Source organism: Brienomyrus brachyistius, chromosome 5 (assembly GCF_023856365.1).
Source record: "Brienomyrus brachyistius isolate T26 chromosome 5, BBRACH_0.4, whole genome shotgun sequence".
NCBI classification, from domain to species: domain Eukaryota; kingdom Metazoa; phylum Chordata; class Actinopteri; order Osteoglossiformes; family Mormyridae; genus Brienomyrus; species Brienomyrus brachyistius.
In genome coordinates, this window is record NC_064537.1 from 19,957,033 (window position 1) to 19,983,656 (window position 26,624).

General features: G+C 42.4%; 2 protein-coding genes across 2 annotated transcripts; both read left to right on the forward strand.

Moving 5' to 3' along the window:
* The first annotated feature begins 2,527 nt into the window (after positions 1 to 2,527).
* Positions 2,528 to 18,107, forward strand: LOC125742473 (otoancorin-like). The gene is made up of 29 exons (XM_049014506.1): positions 2,528 to 2,800; positions 3,013 to 3,126; positions 3,289 to 3,317; positions 3,417 to 3,447; positions 3,630 to 3,657; positions 3,821 to 3,902; positions 4,085 to 4,213; positions 4,679 to 4,911; positions 5,143 to 5,246; positions 5,614 to 5,714; positions 5,822 to 5,961; positions 6,499 to 6,622; positions 6,873 to 7,088; positions 7,654 to 7,821; positions 7,978 to 8,118; positions 8,397 to 8,452; positions 9,056 to 9,173; positions 9,308 to 9,390; positions 9,991 to 10,126; positions 10,879 to 11,069; positions 11,345 to 11,438; positions 11,732 to 11,858; positions 12,546 to 12,733; positions 12,834 to 12,989; positions 13,192 to 13,334; positions 14,081 to 14,217; positions 14,519 to 14,616; positions 17,037 to 17,229; positions 17,889 to 18,107. Exons 1-29 carry the CDS (start codon positions 2,743 to 2,745, stop codon positions 17,963 to 17,965), a joined length of 3,495 nt encoding a protein of 1,164 aa, XP_048870463.1. The 5' UTR covers positions 2,528 to 2,742; the 3' UTR covers positions 17,966 to 18,107.
* A 1,646-nt stretch (positions 18,108 to 19,753) lies between these two features.
* kdelr2b (KDEL endoplasmic reticulum protein retention receptor 2b) lies at positions 19,754 to 26,067 on the forward strand. Its single transcript, XM_049014064.1, has 5 exons — positions 19,754 to 20,083; positions 22,226 to 22,326; positions 22,854 to 23,012; positions 24,214 to 24,466; positions 24,787 to 26,067. Exons 1-5 carry the CDS (start codon positions 19,993 to 19,995, stop codon positions 24,819 to 24,821), a joined length of 639 nt encoding a protein of 212 aa, XP_048870021.1. The 5' UTR covers positions 19,754 to 19,992; the 3' UTR covers positions 24,822 to 26,067.
* The last annotated feature ends 557 nt before the right edge of the window (positions 26,068 to 26,624 follow it).

Below are 26,624 nucleotides of genomic sequence, written 5' to 3' on the forward strand. Positions count from 1 at the left end.
CATTTTTGGGCAGTTTCCTTTGTGTTAAATGTTTTGTAGCGAGTTTATTGGCAAAACAAGATGTATTTCAATGTACAGATTCTCAGTATACAAATGGGGAAAAAAGTCAATCTCAAAAGATTCTCCAACCTTCCTGGATCTCAAATTGAGATTTTGGAAGTAGTTTCCCCAGTCGGTCCACTACTAATTGTGTGAACATTTAATAATATGCCCACAACCCTCCTCCTGATAAATGGTTGGCAGTTGGATGGATCTACTTGTGCGCTACTCATAGAATATGACATTAGACCAAAATTAAAACCGATATTGCTAGATGGAATTTATTTCCTTTCTTAGATCTGGAATCAAGAATTGCGTCAGTAAAAATGAATATGTTACCTAGGCTCCTTTATCTTTTCCAGACACTACCGATAGAAATTTTCTGAAAGCAATTTTCTGAATGGGACAAAATTATCTTTAGATATTTATGACAAGGCAAAAATACCGAGGATATGGTATAAAACACTTCAATTGGAGACAACCAAGGGAGGAGTGGCTCTCTCTTGCCTGATAGATTACTATGCAGCGGCCCAGTTGAGAGCATTCGTATGTTGGTGCAACCAAAATTACTCAGCAAACTGGAAAGAGATTGAATCCTCATTGTCAGGAGATGTTCCAATCTAAGCAATGATAGCCGACAAGAAATTACGAAGTAATTTCAAAAACATGCTGAGGCTAATTGGACTTGCTAAATTGCCTATAGGTGTGCATGTGTGAGTGAATGGTGTGTGAGTGTGCCCTGCGATGGGCTGGCCCCCCCATCCTCGGTTGTTCCCTGCTTCGTGCCCACAGCTTCTGGGATAGGCTCCGGACCCCCCGCGACCCAGTAGGATAAGCGGTTTGGAAAATGGATGGATGGACTCTAAGATAGGGACAACCCGTGGATTGGCTTCCCTCTGAAGATATGGGATGGGGTTTTTAATAAATGTAACTTAAGTAGCCCGTAAAGCCCAAATTGCCTTTGAAATGATGCTCCTTTGACACAAAGTTTATTCCCAATATTTTAGACAATAGATTTAAGTTATGGGCTGAAAAATGGATTTCTGCATACTGGGTAATTACGATCAATGGCGAACTAAGAGATTTCCAGACATTAAAAGAAAGACATGGATTACAACAAAGAGAATTTTATAGATATTTACAAATGCGCCATTATTTTTTTCAAGAAATAAAGGGGACAGATACAATAGAATCTTATGCAAATAGTATTTTAGGACTCTTCTACTCAGCTTATGATTCGCATAGCTGTACAAAAATTGTGCCAAAATTCTACAGTGCCTTTCTGGCCTGTAAAATGGAATCTTCGCAGTATATTAAAGAAGAATGGGAACAGGAGAGAAAAATGGGAACAGGAGAGTAATCTACATATATCTGAGGCTATATGGGAAAACATTTGCATTAGTCAATGGGAATCATCCATCCATCCATTCATCCATCCGTTTTCCAAGCCGCTTATCCTACTGGGTCGCGGGGGGGTCCGGAGCCTATCCTGGAAGCAATGGGCACGAGGCAGGGAACAACCCAGTACAGGGGGCCAGCCCATCACAGGGCACACTCACACACCATTCACTCACACACCATTCACACCTATGGGCAATTTAGCAAGTCCAAATTTTGTTCTGTGTCAAATTTGAAACGCAGATGTTTTTTTCTTAAAATACAAATATTGAGTTTTCTCTCTGTTATGAACCTTTGTTTTTTTTCTTTCTCCCTTTGTATGTTCTCTTTATTATTGGTTAATTGTCTATTATAAATGGAAAAGCTTATGGGTGAATATATGTGATGTAACAATGTTGGATGCATGTATATAATACCCCTCTAACAAAAACTTAAATTAAAAAAAGAACATGACATGAGATGCTAAATCTTTATTTCTTTTAAAATGTACATTAATCAGTTTTGTGTTTGATTCTGCAGATTCAATATAGGACAGTACAAAACTAGCAACTTGAATAGTGTTGCACAATTTTGTCCACTACTGTAATGTTATGTAAGTAAGAAATATATATAAAAGGTATATAAAAACATACCTTCATCAATTAACTGAGTTTAGTGTCTGAATTAAAGAAAAGTGATTTTTTTGTGAAGATGACTCTGGTGAATTGGTGCAAGACTTCCTACGTCATTAAACTCACTGAGGCTAGAGTCCTTGCAGCTTTGTTTTTGTGGGAACTTGGAGGTGGCAGGACTTTTTAAACAACAAACAAACCGTAGACGTAAGAACTGACACTCGAGTGTGACTGACAAACACTGGTAACTTAAGTAGGTTTATTTTCACAAGCTATTTTCCCACCATGTCCACCGTTTTTTGAGTGAAAATGACACCTTGTGGTTCCCCAGGGTATAATGGAAATGATCTGATTTCACGAAGGAGAGTGAATGCTCTGTGCAGCAAAGCGTCAGCTAAAGGTCTTGCCTGAATAGAAATGGCTCTCTCCTTCAGACCCGTAGAAACGTCTAGATGGGGGAAGAATCAGAGGCTGTACTAGAGAAAGACAAAAACAGGATGAGAAATGGCAAAGACCTATTTCTACAAATTCCATTCATGGATTTACAGCAAACACCATGTCAGTTTCACTGTTTTGCTTCAACAGAGACGTGCAGCTTGGATCTGATTATTGTTTAGCGGGTGATAAGACTATGTGAGGTTAAAACGTGGGGTCGCTTACAAATAGAGAAATCTGGAACCTGGACAGAAATGTGATGCTCAGTACTGGACTGTCAATGAAAGCTTTGACACCAAGACGAATACTCTCCCCTGGTGAGTAGTTATAAACATCCGTAATCATTTAGTTTAAATGTACACTTTTCCAAATCGCGTAGTATCTTCTGTGTGAAAGTTTAAATAATATTATTAAAGGTACAATATCCTCTGTTTCGTGCTGGTTGCGTGTTTACTGTGTGTTTACATCTCTTACTTTTTCCTAAGTGTTGTAGATGTGTGATTTCCAAGGACTGTTTGCTTTGCTATAGACGTTTGTTGGATCGAATGGTTTGGGATGGCAGAAAGTTTGCTGGTCTTGTTGTTGCTGCTTCTTCCAAATCTTGGGCTCATGTCAGACTCGCAAGGAACGTACTCACTGCCAGGTAAGGAAGAGGAGCCTTTCAGATGAAATTATGTAACTGATAGAATAATGTCATTGTATTATGAAATTTTCATTTTTGTTAATGCATTAAGTACAATCCAAATCCAAATGTTGTGTTTATTATTCAAGCTTATATAACATATCTAATTATTTATTTATAAAGAGTTGCCACATTTGGTGAAAAAAGCCCTGGTATGTACATTTTTCTTGTAATCTACATTCTTTTTTCATACAGAGAAGGTGTGTTTACATATTTATTACATTTAGGATTCTACAATGTTTCTCTTTTAGGATGAATTCTTGACCAGCAGATACCTTCATGGTAATTTTTTCAGTCATTTTTCATAATATTGCTTATAGTGACCTTCAGACTTTATAAATACTGAGTCTCTCCAAATTTTAAATGCTCGTACAGAGATATTGACATTCGTCTTTATCATTTGAACACCCCAGATCCTAAAGGATTTTTTTGGTTTGTTTTTTTTTCCACTTGTGTTTCTGCAGCTCTGGTTGATGCATTTCTCTTTGCGAGGTAAAGCGAATCTCCGCCTGGTACTTAATGTGGTAAAGTGCCGGCCCTTTAACTGACATGTAACGTCGGGCTGCTTTTCATTTGCACTGTGAGTTGCTGCTCGTCACCCTGTCCTGTACTGTTTGCCCTGGTTCCTGAGTTATGCCTCCCCCCCCCTTTGTAGTACCCAGCAGCCATGGAACCCCACAGATGCGCTGGTGTACCTACTCCGCAGAAACGCCTCCCTAGGCATAGACCGTGTTAAAGTAAGAGGGTCCTCTCACCAGTCGATACGCCACACAGTCTTGTCTGTGACCTGTTATTAAATGACACATTTCATCCTGGCCAGATCATCCACAGATTCTCCACATGTCACATTAATCCTATGAATCTCCAGGAAGAGCCTCACGGGTATAACATAGAACTTGCATGCTGTGTTACTTTCCAGGACATACTGACTGGCTACCAACGCTCTCTGATCCAAGACCCCCAGCTTCTTATCACAGACATGGCCTCTTTGAGTATTGTGCAGTTCACAACCCTGCTACGCCTGTTCTTCAGTGGGAGGACGGAGCAGGTGTGCCTCACCCTGCCATCTCTCTCACCGCATTGTGAACGTGAGCTCAAGAACTTGACATAAACATGGGGACAAATCAACTGTGTGCCTGACAGTCAGTAGTGCTGACACCCTACTTAATGATGTATAAACCAGTGTTTCTCAGTCCAGTCCTTATGGATCCCCAAACGGTCCACGTCTTTGCATCCTCCCAGCTCCTGATCGGCGGTTACCTCTAATCCAGTACCCCCAGCTGCTTATCTCAGACATGGTCTTTGAACTTAGTGCAGTTCACAGCCCTGCTTTGGCTGTTCTTTAGTGGGAGGAATGCAGGGAGCTGGGAGAGAGCAAAAATGTGGTCCGTCTCGGAGTCGCCAAGGACAGGGTTGAAAAGTTGATTAACCCCAATGCTCCATCCTGAGGCAGTTTTAATTATTTTTTTTTGATGAACTTCCATTATGCTTGTATGCTCCACCATTTTTGCAGACTGTGCTGATGGACGTGGACTTTGAAATCATGAGGGCTTCTCTGGAGCGCAGCCCCGGGGGGAATCGCTCCCTGTTTGCTGTGGCCAGGGAGAAGTGCTTGTCCTTACTGAGGGAGGGGCACTGTGTGGACCTAATGGGAGCTTTGCTCAGCCTCTCCAACGGGGAGTTTGTCCAGGAGGATTTCGTCACTGACATCCCCACAAACCTGTCAGACGACATCTTCCGAAACCTGTGAGTAACCAGCAGATGCGTTAATAAAATGCAAAATATAAGAATGCTATTCTAGTAAAAGTCATTCACATTACATAAGTAGCAATAGTGTCACAGCACCTCTTTGCGCTCTCTCTGCTTTTAATTCAGGCATTACAAATTAGAAAATGTTGCTGAATATGCCTAGTGTAATTATGAAGCACAGTGCATTGTGGGAGTCGCAGTATTGTCCTCCCCTTAAACTCCGTGCAGGACAGCAGTGTTTAAGGACCTGTACGACATATTCTCAGTCACCGCTCAAAGAGCCATTTACAAGTGGATAGCGCTGGGACTCCAGAAGACCTCAAAATCTACCTGTAATGTTCTTTCCATTTTTCTCTTGCTTAGTTTAGCAGATTATTACGTACTTCATATCTCCATACAGAGGCTGTTCATGCAATCACAACACGTACTTAATGGTGGAAAATATACATTTTTAAAAACCACTAAGATGTATCAATAATGTTGTAGTAAGAAAGGAATTACAGGGAATTTCAAGTAAAAAAAATACCAAAGTATACCATGAACCATCTGAGATTTTGTAGAAAAAATCAGTGATATACAAAGCAATTAACAAAATCGAAACGTATAGCGTCACTGAAACATTCCCAGTTTTGTTCCTCGGCATGAATTTGAATGCATGTTTCATTCTGTCACTCGTGATTTTAATCCGCTCTACCTCAGCCAATCCCACCACCTGGATGACAGCAGAAAACCTGTGGTTTCTGGGGAGATACATGGTTCACCTCCCTGTGCATCATATTCTAAGAATCAGCCTAAGTGAGGTGAGATGACTTGGAAATGGATGCACAAATATGCAGAGACTTAAACACCGGCACGCTGTATGAGACAGGGAGCCCTCTGACGTGCTGACATCCACTGCGTCTCTCAGATGCGGATCTTCATTCACTATGACAATGCCACCAAGCAGCTGGACTGCGTGTATGACATGAAACCTGACACCGGCAAGACCTTCCTCCACAGAATTAACGCCTCCGGGTTTGACATGGCCAACGTCTCCATTGCGTACAGGTCAGATTCCAGGAGTCACGTCCTCCCACCTCTTATACCAACTGCGGGCAGGCAGTAATCCACAGCTGTTGCGCTTCCACTCAAGTTCACAAAAAACTTTGTTTGTTTTGAAAAATTGCAGTTTTTTTTAACCTTTATGATAGGTATGTCATATTCTCCAAAAACACGAGATATTCTGAAGAAAAGAACATTGAATGGTGAAAGGTCAAAACACTGAATTATCAAAACTGAATTATCAGAATTAATTTGACCATAAGTTACCTTGTATCCGGGGGCAGGTAAAACACTATTTCAGTTTTCTGGGTGTCTGCTTTAGATAATGTAAGTAATAAAAATTGCTGCACTTCATGATTTTTTTTTTTATCATTTCATATATTTAGGCTGTATGTTTGTGTGTCCATCTTCACAAGAGGAGGTGATGAAGTGTGACTTGGTTCCTCCTCTTCATCTCCTCACTGTACACTGGTACAATACCAGATGTGCTTTGCTCTTGATGTCACCAGTGTGACCTTGTATGGGTCTAATGTTCCCATGCAGGCTGGGACTGCTGGTGTGCTTCTATGACAACCTCCTTCTGCTGGACGTCAATGACGCTCGCGTATTGCTGCACCAGCTGATCAAGTGCAACCAGCTACGAGGGAGCCTGACTGAGATCCAGAGGGTGAGGACCTCCAGGAACCTCGGGTTGGCCGACAGCTGACACTGCTCGGATGAGTGCTTGGCAGTTTTTGGTGGAGATGATTTCTTTTGGCGTAGACACAATATTTGAGTATCAGTTAAATAGCATTTAGGTCTCAGTCACAGTCTCCATTCCCCTGGATAAGAACCATTAAGCATTCAGTCTTGTTTTACTCTCAAACTCTCCCCCACACTACGCCTCACCACTCATTACTTTTCCTCCACTTCTTCAGCTTAAGTCTCAGCTCCTTTCCATTGTGATCCGGAACCAGACCCTGAATGAGCTGCTGGGCTCAGTGTCGGACACAGTCGTGGGCCTGACAGCCAGCCAGCTGGAGTCCCTGTCGGCCTCGGCGGTCCGTGGCTCCATGTCTGTACTGCAGCAAATGTCAGGCTGGACGCGCAGCCAGACCACCATACTGGTTAATAAGTACATGGGGTCCAGCAAGGTGAACCTCTTCTGCAGCTCCGTTATTAAGGCACATTTGCCTGTGTTAGTTATTGCCATTTATCTCAGTAGGTTTATGGCTGAAATGGCCATCCACCTGTTCACTGTCTATCCCTCAGTTACTTACTAAAAGTGTGGGATTCTTCAAGCTCCTTCTCTTTTGGGAGTTTCACATTTGCTCATAAGCAGTCTGCATTATTTGCTTAATCAACTACAACTTTAAATGTTTTTTGTATTGGTTGGAGCATGACTTTGCAGTAAATCACTGTTTGCCAAAACTCAAAAGCAAATTTGGGTTGTCTGTGTGTGTTAACACTGCCTTTGAATGAAACATACATGTTACCTTTTAGCGTCCTGGAACGTTTGTGCATAGATATGGATTTAGGCAGGATGTGGGACCATGTCCCAGTGTCCACGGAGTGCTAAATACCAGGCTCAAACAAGTTGCATGGTCGAGAAAACCCATAATGCTTGTGTCTTCAGTGAACACGTGTTTTTCTCCGGAAGTGAAATTTTGTGGCCGAGATTTATTTGTTTAATCCCTTTGTGTCCGTTTCTCTCTGCAGGTATTAACCTTCAGAAACATCAGTGAACTTGGCTCTCTCATTTCTGGAGTGGATGCCAACCTCTTGTACAGCGTCAGCGCAGAAGAGCTGGCACAAGCGATGGAGGCCACACTTCTTCTCCACATGACACAACTCAGTCCCACACAGCAGCACATTATTATCAGTCAGGTACCAACATGGCATCCATAAAAAAAACAAGGATATCATTTACTACCATAAACCCTGCTAATAATTCCTCTTATGCAGGGCCATTTCTTTGGAGGGGGGGGGGTTGTAGAAGTGGTGTGTGTATGTGGCTTTTTTAACCATGTTGGGTGGTAGCAGATGCTGGGATCAAAGGATGTTGAGATGGTGGCCAGGAAGCTTCCGTGTGAGTTGTTCACTCAGGTGCCCCTCGCCACCCTGCTTCGTGTGCCCAGTCTTGGGAGCATTTCTGTGGAGGACAAGCAGCTCACATGCAGCCAGGTAAGATGGAACTGAAGAACTGATGGTACAGGGCCGTGTAATTTGAACCAGACTAAGAGAGACAGACTCAAGGTTCAGCCTGCTTCAGGTGCCCAGTTTTGGGAGCCTTTCGTTGGAGGAAGAGGTGCTCACATGTAGCGAAGTATAGGAACATATGGTAGGCTAAAGGCTGGAACTGAAGGCATCGGGCAGCTTAATTTGAGCCAAAGTGTTGATGAGGAGTTCCAAATTCAGCCTATGCTGCATACATAGCTATTCTTTCTGTCTTTTGGGTTCAGGCTTCCTTCTTATATAGCTTTCTCTCAAGGACGACTCCCACTGCTGCCTTGATAAGGTAAGAGGCAGCCGCTGTATCCACTACATCCGCTGTGTTCACTACATCCACTGTATCCACTACATCCGCTGTATCCACTACATCCGCTGTGTTCACTACATCCGCTGTATTCACTACATCCACTGCATCCACTGTATCCACTACATCTGCTGTATCCACTACATCCACTGTATTCACTACATCCACTGTATCCGCTGGATCCACTGTATCCACTATATCTGCTGTGTCTCTAATATCTGCTATGTCCGCTGTATCTAAAATATCCACTGTATCTGCTGTATCCACTTGTATCCACTGTATCCGCTGTATCCACTATATCTGCTATATCCTCTGTATCTGCTGTATACAAAATATCCACTGTATCTGCTGTATCCACTGTATCCACTATATCTGCTGTGTCCGCTGTATCTGCTGTATACAAAATATCCACTGTATCTGCTGTATCCACTGTATCCACTATATCTGCTGTGTCCGCTATATCTGCTGTATCCACCGTATCTGCTGTATCTGCTCCCTCTTGATCAGCTTCTCAGTCAGTGTTGATAGCTAAGAGAAGGGCCTATCCCATCATCCTCCTGCATCTGTCTCACTCTCTTTTCCCAGCATGGGGCAGCTGATGAAAGGCATCACCTGTCATGACATACAAAGGATGAGTGACACCTTCCTCGTTCAAAACTTCCATGACTTTGAAAAGAACTTCCATCTCCTTTCTCCTTTCCAGGTATTTTTGAAGGAAGTAGTGATATGTGTGTAAGATCTCAATCAAAAGTAACCACACAGCAGCTCTGCTTGGGATGGGTGGGGTGTAGCCGGTAGGTGGCCTGGAGATGACCAATGACCTATCTTCTGTGTCAGATGACCTGCCTGGCCTGGAGATATTTGGAAGTTCCGGATTCACCCATCTCACTCATCCCACCAATCCTGCTGTCAGTGCTACCGTGAGTGGTCTGTTTACCATTTTGCTCCACTGACGCTTTCTGTGTTCGACTATGCATTAAAAAGACACCTCACATTTGTTTAGAGCAGTGTCTCCCAATCAGTCAGTCCATGTTTTTCCTCCCTCTGAGCTCCCTGTCAAGCAGTTCAGAAAAGCATAGACCGTCTGTGGGTCCCTGAGGACCGAATTAGGAAACACTGGTTTAGAGACATAGACTAAGGACTCAATAACACACAAATTCAGTGTATATGACTTAAGGGACAACTGGTAGCTATGATACAACCGCAGTCATATTACCGACACTTAGATTCATAGCAATGGAAATAAGTGTAAGTGCAGTGTACTACTTATCAGATGTAAGTTCTGTCTTATCAGCAACTGCATGACATTAGGATGACAACTTAAGCAATAATAATAAATTTGATAATGATTATCATTAAGGTCTAAGGACAAGTGACAGTCGCTTTTCGTCTTGTTACCTGTGATGTCACACTCATCGTAAATGCTGGGAACTGAAAAATGGAGTCAGTGAAACAAGCTGCATGTAAAGTGGACAGAAAGCACACTCCTGTGTAAGATGGTGCCGGTGTCCCTGCTGCAGGGTGCACTATTTAAGTAGGATGCCAGAGTCCTGCTGCAAAGACTTCCAGGGTGCTCTGGGACGGCTGGACCTCAGCTTAGTGTCTCCATGTGCTGTAAAAAGAGAGGCCATTGTCAAGAAGGTGCTGCACTGTTTGGTGAGTTATTTTACCTTTTTGTCCATGATGTAGTTTTAAAAAAATGAAATGGAATTTCGTAATGCTATGTTTTCCAATTAGAAGTAGAAGTTCACAGGAATACTTCTTTACACATACATATATAGAGTTGAGAATGAAGCTTCATTCAGCCATTTATCTGAGTTCCCTGGAACATTTCATACGATCCATCTACAAACAATTATTAGAAAGACTTTGTCATATATAAGCAATATTTTTATTTTAAGATGCAATAGTAAAAGGGACGGCATGGTGGTGCACTGGTTAGCACTGTTGCCTCACACCTCTGGGACCCGGGTTCGAGTCTGTGGAGTTTGCATGTTCCCCCCATGTCGTCGTGGGGTTTCCTCCGGGTACTCCGGTTTCCCCCCACAGTCCAAAAACATGCTGAGGCTGATTGGAGTTGCTAAATTGCCCATAGGTGTGCATGTGTGAATGGTGTGTGAGTGTGCCCTGCAGTGGGCTGGCCCCCCATCCTGGGTTGTTCCCTGCCTCGTGCCCATTGCTTCCGGGATAGGCTCCGGACCCCCCGCGACCCAGTAGGATAAGCGGTTTGGAAAATGGATGGATGGATGCAATAGTAAAGACTATGTGTAAAATTAAACTGGTCTGGACATCCCGTGGGTGGGGGGAGAGGCCAGGCCAGTGTTTCTCGTGGATCTGCTCCCCATCTCTCCTGGCGCAGATCCTGCTGCTCCAAAACGCATGAGTCTGATGTAAGTGCACCGTTGCAGAGTGAGGGCATCCGTGATGAGTACGCCGTGGATGTGCTGGGCACGCTGCTGTGCCACTTACCCCCCGCCGCCCTCCGTGACCACCTCTTCCTGGCCGCCTTGCCCGCCGCTCTCTGGTACCTCCGGGGGTGTGCCCACCTCACTGCCAACCAGAGGGCTGCAATCAGAGGAAAGCTGGTGCAGTTGTATGGGTAAGAGCTCACCAGGCAGCCCCACAGAATGCACTGCACAGTTATCCCAATTGTAATACACGCATCTTGGGCCTTTATCTGTCTGGGGAAGCCTCCAGCCCTCTCCTGCCTTGCCCTGAATTGATAAGCAGGTGGACTTCCTACTAAATTATTCATAGTATATTTCATGAGAAGGGTGAAGCATGAAAGCTTGGAGTATTCTTGTTAAGTCTGGACAGATCTCATGCATCCATGTCCAGTAATCATCTCTCTTTTTCATTGGTGGGGTGGCAAAGTCACCCAGTAGAGTGGAGCACTGAACTTCTCCAGGACCTGGGGCCCCTAGTCACCCTGATGTCCAGGGAAGATCTCCTGATCTTGGGGAGAAAGGTTTGCTTCCCCATCATTTCCTCACTTCATTATGATACTTATAATGGATGAGTCATACAGTATATCTGGTTGTGATTTAGTTATGTCAGAATGTTTGGTGTTTTATAATGTAATACAGTTTACTTAATTTCAATACACGTGCATATCTGTAATTTATCACTTATTATCTGGTGAGTTGGACTTTGATTTAAAATTATAACATGCTTATTGGTCACTGTGATGAAACACAAGACGCAGCCTTTGGCCTAATCGTGAGGTTCAATCACAATTGGTTGCATTGTACTCCTTGGAAGTATCCAGAGGAAGTTCTACATTTGGCAGTGCAGTCTGAGAAAACACATCTGCCAGAGGACTTTCTTCTTGCTGTTTTTGAGTTGGTGGTTGGACCCAGAGATACACCAAGCTCAAGCTTTGAGTCTGGTGAGCCATTTCCCTTATGAAATTCACAGTGTGGAAAGATCATCTTTCTATCTAGCTGTCCGTCTGCTGTGTGTGTGTGTGGCTCAGCAGGTTAAGATGCCATTCCAATGATCAGAGGGTTGTCGAAATCCCAAGGCTGGCAAAATTACTTCACTGTTGGGTCACTAAGGAAGCCCCTTAATCCCAAATTGGTCCAGGGACTGTGTAACTCCACTTTATCAAAAAAAAGCATATTTGCTGCTTTAGACAAAAGGGTCCGATGATTAAATAAAAGGTCTCTATTGTCAAACAGGTTTCTTGAAAATTCTGTCGAGGTACACAAATTACACGTCATTTAATAACTTCTTTATGCATGATTTGTCTGTAAAACAAGAACCCTAACCTTCCACAAAGGTCAATAAAAAAAATTATTTCATGTATAATCAATAACATTCAGTACATTCAAATAGTGAAATTAAAGCATCACTTGAGTTGGTATTTAGAAAGGGTCCTTTTTAGACAAGAAATCAAAATAAAACATTAATTGTCTAAATAAAGAGTATTCTTAAACACACAGATATATTTGGTTTCGTTATAGGGTTATTTCCCTCTTTCATTTCATGACTTGTCTACAATGGAATTGTGTTTCCAGGTGTCTGCATTTACAGATCTTATCCTGAAGCCATTTACTGCATTTCTATCACCCAGACTGCATCTTCGTCAGAGCGCCCTCTGCAGACGATATCCGTAAGCTGTCAGAGGCTAACGTCTACTGGTCTGTTAATGAGCTGCGATGCATCAGCCCTGAGACCTTCACAGAGACTGTGGAATTGCTGGGCTCAGTGAAGGGCTTTGATCTGCTTCAAATTAGGGCCCTCAAGTCCCTTGCTGAGCAGGTTTGTGTTCAGGCCTAATATCATGATTATACTGGAACAAGGAAAACCAGACCACTAGCGCTGTGAAACTCAAGAACAAGTTCATTTTACTCTCTGTCAGGCCTGGGGTCCTGTGTCCACCTGGAAAAACTACCATGTGGTTTCTCTGGGTTCCATTGCTGTGTCCTTAACTGAAGAGGACATCAAGCAGATGGATCTCAGTTCCATTGATACTTTGACTGTCCTTAGTCAGCAAAGCAAATGGACAATGAAACAGGTAACGTCATTCATACTCACTGACAGCACCTCCATCAGGTAACAAATCTTTCATTCTTTAAACTGTCCTGAACACCATTGCACATGAATGTGCTCAAAATAAATACGAAACATAGCATTAATTAGCCTTTTGTATGCCTGGAGCCTGACATATACTGCTCGTGACTCTCATCCTGCTACTTATCCTGTCTCTCACCCCAAAGATGAGCAGCCTGCTCTATCGCTTTCTGGAGTGTACTAATCTCACTCTAGGGGAGCTGCGTGGCTCGGACTTAACTGGGCTCAGCCAATTTCTATGTGGAGTGCAGCCCACTCAGGCCCACCTGATCAACCCCGAAGCCTACAGGTAACAAGGCGGTAGAGTAGTTTACATTGACCTATTTCACATATTTACACTTTTGTCCAAAATGATGTATAAATCAGGCAAATAGCACATTGCAAGCACACATACTGTGCAGGAGTCAGCTAGGCATAAGAGCGGCTTTGCTGAGCTTCCAGTGACTGCCCAGTGTAAGCAGCACTGGAGCAGGAGCTACAGAATGACTTGGGTGTGATGTGAGGCTCAGTAGGCTAAGCCTTTGTGTTGAGATCAGACGGTATGCACTTCAAGCCTTGGCCAAATAGTCTCATCTCTTCTGGATCCATCAGCAAGGCCCCTGACCCCCCCCCCCCCCCCCAAGATGCTCCAGGTGTGCTGGATGTCCAGCCTGACCTTGCAATCAGACCCCAAGCTTTGCTCTGAACTGTGTCTGCATGTCAGAAAGAGAGCAGGACTGGTTATGTGAAGAGAAGCATCCCAGTGTACTTGTGCAAATAACAAATCATTTCACAACTTCTAGCGAAGCAAGAACCTAATAAGACTAATGAAGGGAACATAAAGAGACATCAGGCTAGTAGAGGAGAAAAGTACTGAACAATAGAGTACAGAATGCAGCACAACAGCCTTTATATTTGACAACTGTGACATTTTTACAGCTGCATAGTCTTTTGTTTATTGAATGGGGGGCGGGGTGGGTAGATAAAGACTGAAAGCCTGTATTATCTGCAATTTTTTTGTTGGTTGACGTCTTTCCAACAATCCTGTACACACAGCACCACAGCAGCACGGATTGGCTCCCTCCCCTGCCCCCTGCCAGTGCTACGGCAGCTGAAGAGCACAGCTGAAAAAGTGTTTGGGCCAGTCAGGACATGGAATAGGTCTGTGCTGCAAGAGGTGGGCGTGGTAGCAGGTGAGAAATGCAGCACAGAACAATGAAGGTCTAAAGTTCATGCAATGGTTTATAACTAGTGTATCACCAGGAGTGTCTCTGTGAAATCCTTTCGAAGATTTTCTGGAGGTGTAGACATACACTACTTAAACTCCAAGACAGACTGGGTATACTGTAAATAAATTTATAATTTTTCTTTGTCCCTCAAAATTCTGCATGTTTGTAATGCAGTGTGTACTTTTGAATGCTAATTGTTTTAATTACAGCTAGTTACTGCAGTGAACATTGGCACTGGCATTATTTGACAGTGTTTTCTATACAGCTGGCATGAGTACTGAAGAGATGAAGGGCCTAAGCTTAGATCTAATGCCCTACTTGCAACCCCAGGCCATCGCCGCTATTCCACCTGAGGGGTTTTCGGTGAGTGCGGTCAGTCGGTGGCTGGATGAGTAGATGAGTCGATGGGAAGAAGATCATTGGCATTTACAGTACCAGCCAAAAATCTGAACACACCTACCCGTAGAATGTTTTATTTGAACTATTCTCTACATTTTAGAATAATTATAAAGACATCAAAACTATAAAATAACATACACAGAAATATGCACTGGTAAAAAAAGTATAAAAAAAAAAATAATAATTTGTTGTATGCGGGGCAGCTCTGTGAGTTTGGAATCAGAAGGTTGCCAGTTCAAATTCCTGAGTCGACAGAGTCATCCTACCATTGGGCCCTTGAGCACGGCCCTTAACCCCAATTTCTCCAGGAACAGGCTGAGCCTACTGTCTCCTCTATGCCAGTTTCATGAGGTGGCCTCCTGGGATGCTTTTCCGGCTCTCCTGAAGAAGGGCTCACATATACTGAGAACTCATTGGCCATTTTTCCTTCACTCTCTGATCAAACTCCTCCAAAACCATTTCTACTATGTTTAGGTCAAGTGGTTAGGTCATGTGATGCAACACTATCCCTCTCCCTTGTAGGCGACTTGACGTATACAAACTTTTGACTGGTACTGCAGCTCAGTTCAGCTGGTGTGTTGAGATGAAGCCTACAACACACCAAGCTATTTTCAGCCATTGGAAGCCTTCAGGCTGTTGGTGAGAATTGATGAGAGTCGGTGCTGCACAGTTGGACACAGTTGGTCCCCGTTGATGCTGTTTTGGCCGATTGTGCTTGTTGAACCCTGGTGAAGCTAGCTGGTGAAAGTGAGCTCTCTCATTTTCTATATGTCAGCCGTCACCTCTAGCCATGCTGGTGAGTTGCAGCACAAATTTTCTCAATTAACAGGAGCTGACAAAATCTGATCATTCATCGGTCTTGGGTGGCACTAGTTTTTTGCCATTGGCTTGGCATGTAGCCAGCTTAGCACTGATCACATGACCTGTACATCTTTAACAACGCAAACTAGCTGTCTCAAGGTCAGGACAATGGCTTTGAGGGGCCGTTATAATGAAATCCTTTGGTTTTTATCAGCCGTGATGTCCTGTGCCTCTGTCCTCTAACCTAAATTGGAAGAAGAAATCAGGAGATTATTTGATAATTGTACATTATATGTATTAAAATGAAATGCAATGAACAGCAAAGAGCTTACTTTTAACATCCACGTAGTATAAGGAAATACAGTTTTATTTCTTTATTTACCTTTATTTAACCACGGAGATGTTTTGAGATCAAGATATTTCACCAAAGAACCGGTGGCATGATAGTAGAAAACAAAATCATAAACAGAGACGGCAAAAACACATAAAACAAAATTAAATATTAAAACTATTAAAACAGTGCATTTAAAAACAATTTAGACGAACCTAATTCAAGTTTTAAAACCCTTAAAAACATAGATTTAAACACATCCAAGGTGACAGGTGTTCGCAGTCTTATGGTTCCATGCAACCAGAGTAGCAAACATAAAACTGGCCTTGTGAAACATGGTGTAAGCTTTGGGAGCTAGTAGATACAAACAATCGCTAGAGCGCAAAGAATAGGTACCCACATTGGGAATGTTCAGGTAGACAGTCAAATAAGAAGGCAAGGAGCCAATAATGCCTTTACATTCAAATAAAAGTCAATGAAGTTGCCTGGGCATTTCTAGAAAGATCCAGTCCACCTTGTCATAAAAAGAACAATGATGAGTATTACTTTTGCACCATGTAATAAACCTTAATGCAGCATGATAAGTAGAATTTAACATACATAGTGAAGATACACGAGATCTGCACAAATGTGGCAGCACCCAGATTTTTTCTGGCCATGGAAGAAAAACAAACCCTAAGCCTTATTTTTTTTATGTCTCGGTCGTATGTTCTTTATAATTTAAATTATCGTCCATCAAAATACCTAGATATTTAAAAAATGAATAAATTCAATATAAAAACCGTTTAAGGTCATGATGAAGGTTGGAATTAGCGTACTAACCGTTGACTTAGTAAATACATCAATTTCATTTTAGAAGGGTTTAAGACCAATTTCAGTTGATACATCTTTAGCTAAAATTCTTTTTGCAGTTTTCCCCAGTCTTGCTCAGTGTAGATTCATAGCAATACATTACAGTGTCATCAGCATAGCAATGGTCACCTGCATCAGTCAAATTATCTTCCATATTGTTTATGTAAATTGTGAAATGAAAAGGACCTAATACTGAGCCCTGCGGCACCCCCTTGTGGAGGGTTAAAACATCTGACTGATGGTCACCAGCCTTCATACAGTACACTGAGTTCTATCTAACAAATAATTGCTAATCCAGTTAACTACTGTAGTTGTAGATATTAAAGTATCTTTATGTTTGAGAAATCTGACGTTTGCGCGAACTGGTTATTACAGTCCGTATGTAAAATCTCTTCAACAGCAACTCTCTAAGGAGCAACTACAGAGCCTGGGCCCGGGAAATGCTCTGGCAGTGACATCATCGCAGGCTGCTCAGTTGAGTGACGAGCAGCTTCAAGGCCTGCAAGCAGCCAGGGAAGGCTTGAGAGAAGGTCTTTCTAGCCAAGTCCACCCTACTGTCTTTTCCAGCCTTCAGACAGGCACTGTTAGCGCTGGTATAACTTCTATCTATCTTCCAAACAATTATTTTGGATAGAGTTGGGGGGGAGGGGGACTGCAGGCTTTTGCAGGCAGGGAAATACCCTGAACAGAATGCTAGCCCATCATAGGGCACATACATGCACACTCTGATCAGCCCCGAGTATTTTAGCCCCGATGCCAATCTTCCATAAAAAACAAAAAAAAAGAGTCAATTCCCAGGTAAACTTGACTTAGCCACTGATCTTTTCAATAGCTAGAAACTACCCTGATAGTCACACACAACAGTGCGTAGATGTTAGTTAGCCTAAACATGTATTTTTTTTTAACCAAAGAAACACATGTCATGTAGGAAAAATGTACAAACTCAACACACACAAAGTCGTGACAATAGACAAGAGACAATATTGAGTCACTGCCCCACCCTCCCTGCAAGTTCACTTACCAGGATGTGTTTAATTTGTAGTTTTTTTGGCAGGGGGTTGATAAGGAGATGACATTAATAATGGAATTGTAGTATTTACATTCAGTATTTTTCTTGGATACAATTGTACTAATTATATTGTGTTTTCAGGTTTATCCGCATAACGTGTTTTTTTTCTTATACTACCTAAAAAAATGAGACAGCTTGTAATGTTTGGTGATTTACTTTGCATCCGTTATGTTTTGTTGGCAGGTATCCGTCTCCATCTCAACAGCGGTTGGTGGATTTGGGCCCTGTGTACGTCTTTGCCAGGAAATTGGCAAAATTAGCGGTGATGAGGCTCAAAGGGCATATATTTGTGTCCAGTTACATGAGACATTTTACTGTGAGATTCAGATGTGGAAAGTATTATGTTAGTATGCTAAAATATTGAACACTGAAATGCATTCTCATTAATATATCAGTGATTATAACCGTTATAGAATGTACATACTGCCCAATAGCAAAAAAAATGTACACACTGATAGTGAGATGGATTTGGCTTTTTTCATAATTTAGTAGTTTTGTCAATTCTGTAATTCCAGTGTAATTCCATCGACAATGAACATACAAAATACCCATACTTTAAAAAAGTCTTAACTTCCATTACTATAATGTTGATCCATTTTTATTTTTGGGAATGATTGCTTGCACGAATACCTGTTTAATTACAACAGGATTATTTTGTGAAAATTGGAAACTCTTTCCAGTTATACATATTGCTTTAGGTTTAGGTAGAAAAGTAGAGTCACTAATTTAAAATATTTTATAATAAAATATTTGTACCCGATTTTCTTATTCTCATATTTAGTAGTGATGTATTTATTTTGTGTGCTGTCACTGTTGAAAACCTGGGGAATCCGTTCGTACATTTACTATTATTGTTTTATAGGGTTAAAATATTAATAAATATAGGTTTGCTTTTGTACAAGCATCCTGCTCTACAGATACAGCACATCTCAAGAAGCATCGGACTAAAACCTGGCGTATTGAACAGAATTATTTTCTTGCGCAAAATAATTGTTTTATAGCTCATACCAAAAATGGTCTGTATATAAAGTGGAAAAAAGAAAGTGAGAGTACAAGTCCGACAAATCTTTAATATTAAAGGACTACAATAAATGTTTATGTTCCATGTTATGCCGCCAAAAAAAGCACAACAATCGTAGAAAATTAGGTTTTGTTAGATATTATTCATTGAATAGTTAGCATGGACTGTTAACTTTATACGAATGTATAAATGGAGCTTGGTGCTCGTCGGTAACTCTATGGATGGATACTGTGAATCTCACTCTTGAAGCCACCACATTCTTTGCTGAACTGTGCTATATGTTGGTATTTTATATAGCGTCCTACAGAACTGGGCATAAGATATTCTAAAATTAAACGCAGTGTCACCATTCACCAAACTAAATCCAAAGAAGATCCGCTGGGAAGCTGAGCGCGGCGCTGTACTGCGGCGTCACCGTGCACTTAAAGGGATACAGCACTGTGCGAGGCCCAAGGAGCGAGCAGTGTTCTTCGGGGTGTCTGAACTACTGCGACTCAAAATAACTATTTTTGTCAGGGAATAAGAAAACTGCACTTTAGCAAGTGTCTACAGCCCTGTTAATACATCGGTTATTTTACTTCATACGGCGATATCGAGCACAACGTACATTTTAACAGATTACAATTTGGTGTGACCGGTGGACACTGAAGTGCAAAATCTGATATTCTGTTTCATCCATCTATCCAGTATTCGCAGATAAAGCGTGACCGTTAAGTATCGTAATCTAAGATTTCAGACACTAGCGTCTCAAGAAAACTCCAGCATCAAAATGCGTCCTAGTCAGACAGACAGACCAATTACGATTTAAACAAATGCGTATTTTCCTGTTTTGCCGCTCCATGCCCATACTTCTATAACTGAAGCCTTTAGTAGACAATGATTCTAATGCAGACCATAGTAATAAATCTCGGCAAAGTACTAAAAGGAGATCCATACATTACTGAAGTGCGAGGGCCAGGCCGCGGGCCACTGCCTTTAAGGGGCGTGACCAGCTGCTCTCACGCCGCCGATTTCCCAGGCTGCTTTGTGCGCTAATATTTTTGGCCACGTACCCGGGCCACGTCGCGCTCTACTCGCCATTTTTCTGCTCGGTTGGGAGAAAGCAGCGATTACTTGAAGGTAGCTGGTGGACACGGCTCACACTCGTGAGTTCCAGGGCAGCGAGACGTCAGAGAAAGCCGACAGAGACGCCCTTGAGGCCACGCTCTTTGAGTAAAATATTAAGATAAAAAGGAGCACCCGGCCTCTGCACTGGTCAGGAGAAGTATGAACATTTTCAGGCTCACCGGGGATCTGTCTCATTTAGCAGCCATTATCATTCTGCTGCTCAAAATATGGAAAACCAGGTCTTGTGCCGGTAGGTTCACTTATTAATATGCCACCTGACGTGATGTCTTATGCAATGTTGCTAATTAGCGGCGGCTGCCTTGCTTAAACTTGGCGTGGGCAGCTGCAGCTAGGCCTGTACCGGAATCATGCATATCAGTGTAGGTATAACCTGTGTAAAATGTGGAATGACTGGTAATTCCCTATACACTAATGTGAATTTATACATCTCCACGTATTCCTCTTAAGTTTTTGGGTATCGTTAACATTGTGGCGAGGCTTTATAACACGTATACAAGTACCTGTCTGCTCGTAGAGTTCATTGGTACACTGACTATTAGTTAAAACGACCCGTTGGAAGAAGAATCCGACGAGCCAAAGTTCGCCTCTATGTGGACATTAACTTGGGTGATAGGAGCGATAGGAATGAACGTCTAGGCGGCAGTTTCTGCGCTCGCAGCTGCGTGCAGCGTAAAAGAAAAGTCTAATTCATTTAGCAGGACTGGAGAATTAATGCTCGGTTTTGGCTTCTGTATAATGATTTTTATTGGTAAAGTTTTAAGAAGTAGTTCTTCAGCTGACGGCTGTCTTACTCTGCGTGACCTTTGACGTGGCATGCCGGATCAAGAAAGGCGGACCACCAGTAATGGAATTAAGCGTTTTGAATAAGAGTATCACTTTAAATAAATCATTCTTCTGAAATGTGCATTTTTATATTTCATGTTTTTGTTATTCTGCCAAGGTTGTGTCTGGAGCTCTAGGCTCACTACGTTGTGATGTGCCATGGTGAAATTCAGTAAAACACGGCCACTGGTCTTTGGGTTATTAGCTTGTCCAAAAAGACTCCCTACTTGTGCAAAATCAGTGTAGGCAACAGGTGATGCAAATCGTTTAGAATGGTCCAGTTTAACTTTCTTTTTCTGTAGCCTGCAAAGCCTTAAGACGTAATGGCTCTGGACTTTCATTGCAATCTTTTGGTCGTGTGGAATGAGTGGGAAAGCATTGATTTTGTTGGTCTTATTCATTCATTTTTCACCAGAGCACACATTTATTGTGGTACTGTATTTAGCCATCCTGCTTTATTTCTGTTTTGTGCTATTAATGATGGGAAAATGTCAGTGCTCTGTCGCTAGTGGTTTTTGTTGCTTAGGCTTGTCGCTTGTGAAATGTGTTCTTATTTGAAGGCCTGGTCACAGGCCTGTCTTGGCTACTTTTCAGCTGCCCTACTCTTATCTAAGCCACAGGATGCAGTTAGTTACTTTGAGCTTGCTCGCAAAGTTCAGTCTTCGACTAGGGATGGGCAGCTTGTGGTTTTATTCTTGGCATCTAGAGGCACTAGAGAGATGTGGCTGGGCTGTTAAAGATGTAGCCTGCTGAACCATGTTAGCATACAGATGGCAGATTCACTGGTTTCTGACTTTCTGTGAGTAAAATTGATTTTATCATGAAGTTGTGCTGAAAGAGGTAGTGAGGTGTATTGTGGAATAAGATTTAGTAGCAACGGTGTAGCAGGGTTACATGCTAAAACTTGATTTTCTGACGAATAGTTGCAGGCTGGTGTAAGACTTTTCCTGTAGCTCAGAAGCTTTGTTTGATGCAAAATAATGCAATGTGAAATGCAAAATAATTTACACTCGAGTATCATGTGATTCAGCTGGTCATTTTGTTATTCAAAGAGCTATCCATCCATCCATTTTCCAAACCGCTTATCCTACTGGGTCTCAGGGGGTCCGGAGCCTATCCCAGAAGCAATGGGCACGAGGCAGGGAACAACCCAGGATGGGGTTCACTCACACATGCACTCCTACGGGCAATTTAGCAAGTGCAATTAGCCTCAGCATGTTTTTGGACTGTGGGGGGAAAACGGAGTACCCGGAGGAAACCCCATGATGTCATGAGAACATGCAAACTCCGCACACACATGACCCAGGCGGGGACTCGAACCTGGGACCCAGAGGTGTGAGGCAACAGTGCTAACCACTGCACCGCTACGCCACCCCATTCAGAGTTACTTTTTTCTTATTTGTAATAAGTAGATTATTTTTGGTCTGTTTTTTGACAATCAGTGATTTTTATTGAATAGTGTTTAAAATTCGGCTAAATGCAATTTTTCCATCCCACTCTAAATATCATGGACTATTTTCACATCACAGGTTCTTCTCTCTCCTGACAGGTATTTCTGGGAAAAGCCAGATTCTTTTTGCCTTGGTTTTCACCACCCGTTATCTGGATCTCTTGACATCTTTCATTTCGTTCTACAACACTATCATGAAGGTGCGTATGTTGTATTTGGACCTGAGATTTGTCTTTTGTACAGTTAAGTTTATTCAACATGTATCATGCCAGCATCTGCAGTTTTTAATGCCCAGTTTTCCAGGGACTGCATAGTCAAGGAGAACTTAGCTGTGGTTTGGGTAATGATCCCCAGAAACTCACTGTTTTACAGACTGTTGGATAAGTGTTTAGTGAAGCTTTTTAAAATATCAATGTAAATATAATAACTTCTGAAAACAACTTGAATCTCTGCAGTAATCTAAGATTTTTTTAATTGGCATCAGTTGTATAATGCCTGCATTGTAGGCTCCTACATAGTGGTAATCTCTCATCCCCATTGACTTAATCTTTGAAATAAGGTATAGGTGCTCTGAGTGTTTTCTTTGTGTTGATGTTTGATTAGTGTAAATCCTTACCCATGGGTTATTCACCATTTTAATCTGGAAGCTGAGATCATTAGTAAAATTCAGCAGAAAAGTATGCAGGCTTGGATCACAGACAATTGAGATTGTCGTTCCGCATTTCAGGTCATTTACATCGGTTGCGCATATGCCACGGTTTACTTGATCTACGTCAAGTTCAAGGCCACCTACGATGGTAACCACGACACCTTCAGAGTGGAGTTTCTGGTGGTCCCAGTTGGGGGTCTTGCTTTCCTGGTCAACCACGACTTCTCTCCTCTTGAGGTAAAGTGACACAGATAAAGTTTATAAGTATCATAATGAGGATTTTGTTAAACATTATTGCTTCTGTTTATTTAACAATTGCTTTATGAATGAAGACGATGGACATTGGTGTGTGCCTCTGAGTTGGTGCTCTGTGCCTCTGATCAGTAGGTTGCTGTTTTGAATCTGTGGTCAGCAGTGTGATGCCGTCTTTGGATTCTTGAGCAAGACTCTAAGGATGCACTCCCACTTCCCCCGGATGCCTTATACTGTGTCCTTGCATGATTGTCCCCCCTCCCCATTCTCCCACTGGTCTGACCTTGCATTAAGCTTAATGTCCCAGGCCTGAGCACGCTTACGTCGTTACTATGCGACTTTCTGTGTTGAAGGAAACATGGGGGGGGGGGTGCTTTCTTACAGCACAATGGCATTCAAGATAAATGTCCTTATTTTGTCTTATTTTGGAGTCGTTTTCGGTGGGATGACACAGATTTATGTAGTATGTAATGCAGCGATTTTATTTGTGCTACACGTATTTTACCAAATCTGTGTTTGTGTGTTGCTTCCAGTTGTTCCTGGATACACTCGTCAGCCCAAATTTACAGCAAACACTGCACCTCTGCCATAGACCAAAGTGAACTTTTTTTATGTGATGTTTGTCGCTTCCTGAGTTGTACGTGTTTTTTTTTTTTTTTTTTTTTTTTGCAACAGCTTTGGGGAGGGGGGGGGGGGGTAGGCGATCTGTTCGCAGCCTACCCGATCTGTTCGCAGCCTACCCAGTCTGTTCCATCCTGGTCTGGTTAATGTATAGTGTATATGTGCACATGTGTGTGTCAGTTGCATCATTGGTGTCTGTGTTCTGGGTCCAGGCACGGTTAGCGATCACATTAAATGTCCAGCTAACTGTGCTTGGGCCCTGCTCTTGAAGCAGGCCTGGGCACAGTATAGAGTGATCACACTAGTCAGATGAAGTGGACTTTGGGGGTCAGACGTGCTCGGGCATGGTACGGATCACCTAGTTTGAGTTCACCCTCCATGTGCTCCACGGACTGGCTGATCCTGCTTTCTCAATAGCGTGTCGCTTTGGATAATTCCACTAGCTAGATAAATGTGAGTGATCCGTTCCATGAAGTGAATCTCGTGCCGTCTTCAAATTTGACTTGTCTGGATGGAGGGTTCCCTGCTTGCATTCTTAATGTTCTCTCTCCCTTTTTGCTCCTAGATTCTGTGGACTTTCTCCATTTACCTGGAGTCGGTCGCCATCCTGCCGCAGCTGTTCATGATCAGTAAAACCGGAGAGGCAGAAACCATCACCACGCACTACCTGTTCTTCCTGGGCCTGTACCGCGCGCTCTACCTCATCAACTGGATCTGGCGCTTCTACTTTGAGGGCTTCTTTGACATGATCGCCATTGTGGCCGGTGTGGTCCAGACCATCCTGTATTGCGACTTCTTCTATCTCTATGTAACGAAAGGTGAGTGTCTGAGCTGGATAGCTCCTGTAAAAGGAATGTGTGTGTGTGTGTGTGTGTGTGTGAGGGCGGGGGGGGGGGGGGGGGTGGGACGATGTCAGGGCCTTAATTTATCAGAAATACACCCTATAAAATGTGAAAAAATAAGTTAGCTTTTCTTTTTGCGGTATGATTGACAAGTCTATGGGAATATAGTGTAATGATGGATCAAAAAAAAAAAAAACTAACTTCAAGTGTGTAGAAAGTAAGCTGTGACCTTTCACGCGAAGGGAGGGCCGGGTGGGCCGGGATGCTGCCGACTGATCACATGGCTTCTTCTGCAGTTCTGAAAGGGAAGAAGCTCAGCTTGCCAGCCTGAAGGCCAAAGAGCAGCGACACGTCGCAGGGCGCCCCCCCCTCCCCCCCCACCACAGGAGGCGCAGGCCACTGCTGCCCACCACCCGAGAGTAAGATGCCTGAGACAGAGGCTGAAAGGGAACCACTACCGTTTTTTGTATCTCCTGACAAATTTAAAACCGCTCCAGAACAAGAGGCCAAACAGTGGTCGTCATAGCCTTCAAATCTCTGTTTTAAGCATCTTGCCTTACTTTTATATTACTCTGTATAAAGGAAAAGTTTTCTACACATTCAACATTCTATTTACAATTTGACATGCAGTCCAGTACATCAATTTGCAAAAAACAGGTGCATAAAACGGTTAAGAGGACATTCTTCAAGTGTAAAATTTGGTAAAATGTTTTACCTGTTTTCAATCAGAATAAATGCACAATTAAATAATGATCTTTGGATAAGCATTTTAGAGTATCTGTACATCATGAAAGCTGAAAAACAGAATCCAGTTTTTTTGTTTTTTATTATAAACATCCTGGTTTGCATTCGTCAAGTCAAACAAATCAGTCTGGTTATGAAGAAAATGTATTGGTTCAAATAATAGATTGGCCCTCATTCTTGTGAATGAAGAGTGTGGGAGATCTGTTATGTGATGAGAATCAGACAAACTCAAAATTGAGACTTTGCACCTTTTTACAGGCTTAATGTCCCCATGAGACACATGATTAACAGTATTTAACTGCCTTATCTCCAATGTGTGATTTCTGTGCTGTAAATAGCTTTCTTTATGTAACTTTGACAGACCTCTTGCATAGTTTACCTAAAATCTGCATATCCCACTTTGATTTCTTTTGATTTGGTGCTCATGTTTTTTGAGCATTCTCCATCCAAGGTTTCAAAAGTATACATCTAAAAGGTGTAAGCAGGTCCAACCTCTGCTACTAGAGCAATAAATCTAAGCTGGAGATTGAAACTTGCAGGATACTATAGAGGTGATAAAATGGCTTCAAAGCAGTCATTCATTTAAAAAAATGTCCATAGAATTGTCTACATGGTGTGCATATTGTTGAGCTCATAAGTCTTATTTTTAATCAAGGAGATATGTATGACGTTCTGGGCATTTTAAAGAATTAGAATTCAGTTTTATTTTGTTAGAATCTACAGCCATTGCTCCCATTGCCCTCATTTATATCATTCCAGATAGTTTTTGTTACTGAGCTTTTGCATGATGTTACCCTGTGATACCACCTCCAATAAAGATTTTATGGAAAATGCCTATTGTTGATTTATTTCTAATATATGGCTTTACGGCCGCTTCAGGAAGACCTGAGTTTAAACTGGAATGCTACATTTGCCGTTATTTAGGAATACAAGGTTCTTTCATATTAATCCCAAACACGCTGTTTCAGTGTGTCTGAAATGAAACATTTTTTCCCTTTTTTGACATGCAACCTTTGACAACTAGTGTTACATTTCCAATTAACTGCATCGAAAGTGCCCGACAGTTAGTATTGAAAGAAGAGAGAACTCCCATAATCGCACTTCAGCTTTGTCTTATTTACTGAGAGAAACGAAAACGCCGGTCTTCAGGAAATGACTTTGGCTGAAAGAAATGAACGAAAATTGAATGTTCGTCGTGCGTCGATGGATTTTTATTTCTATTTGTTTTGGTCTGTCTCTATCGTTACCCATTTTGTAAGAGAACCTTGCTAAACGTGTTAAAGCGGCTCTGACGTCCCCGCGTCTTACCGCGATGCTCATCCGGGCAGATCTGCTCATCATCAAACCTTCGTCGGACGCGTCACGCGGAACCGTCCTTAGCCGCGCGTGG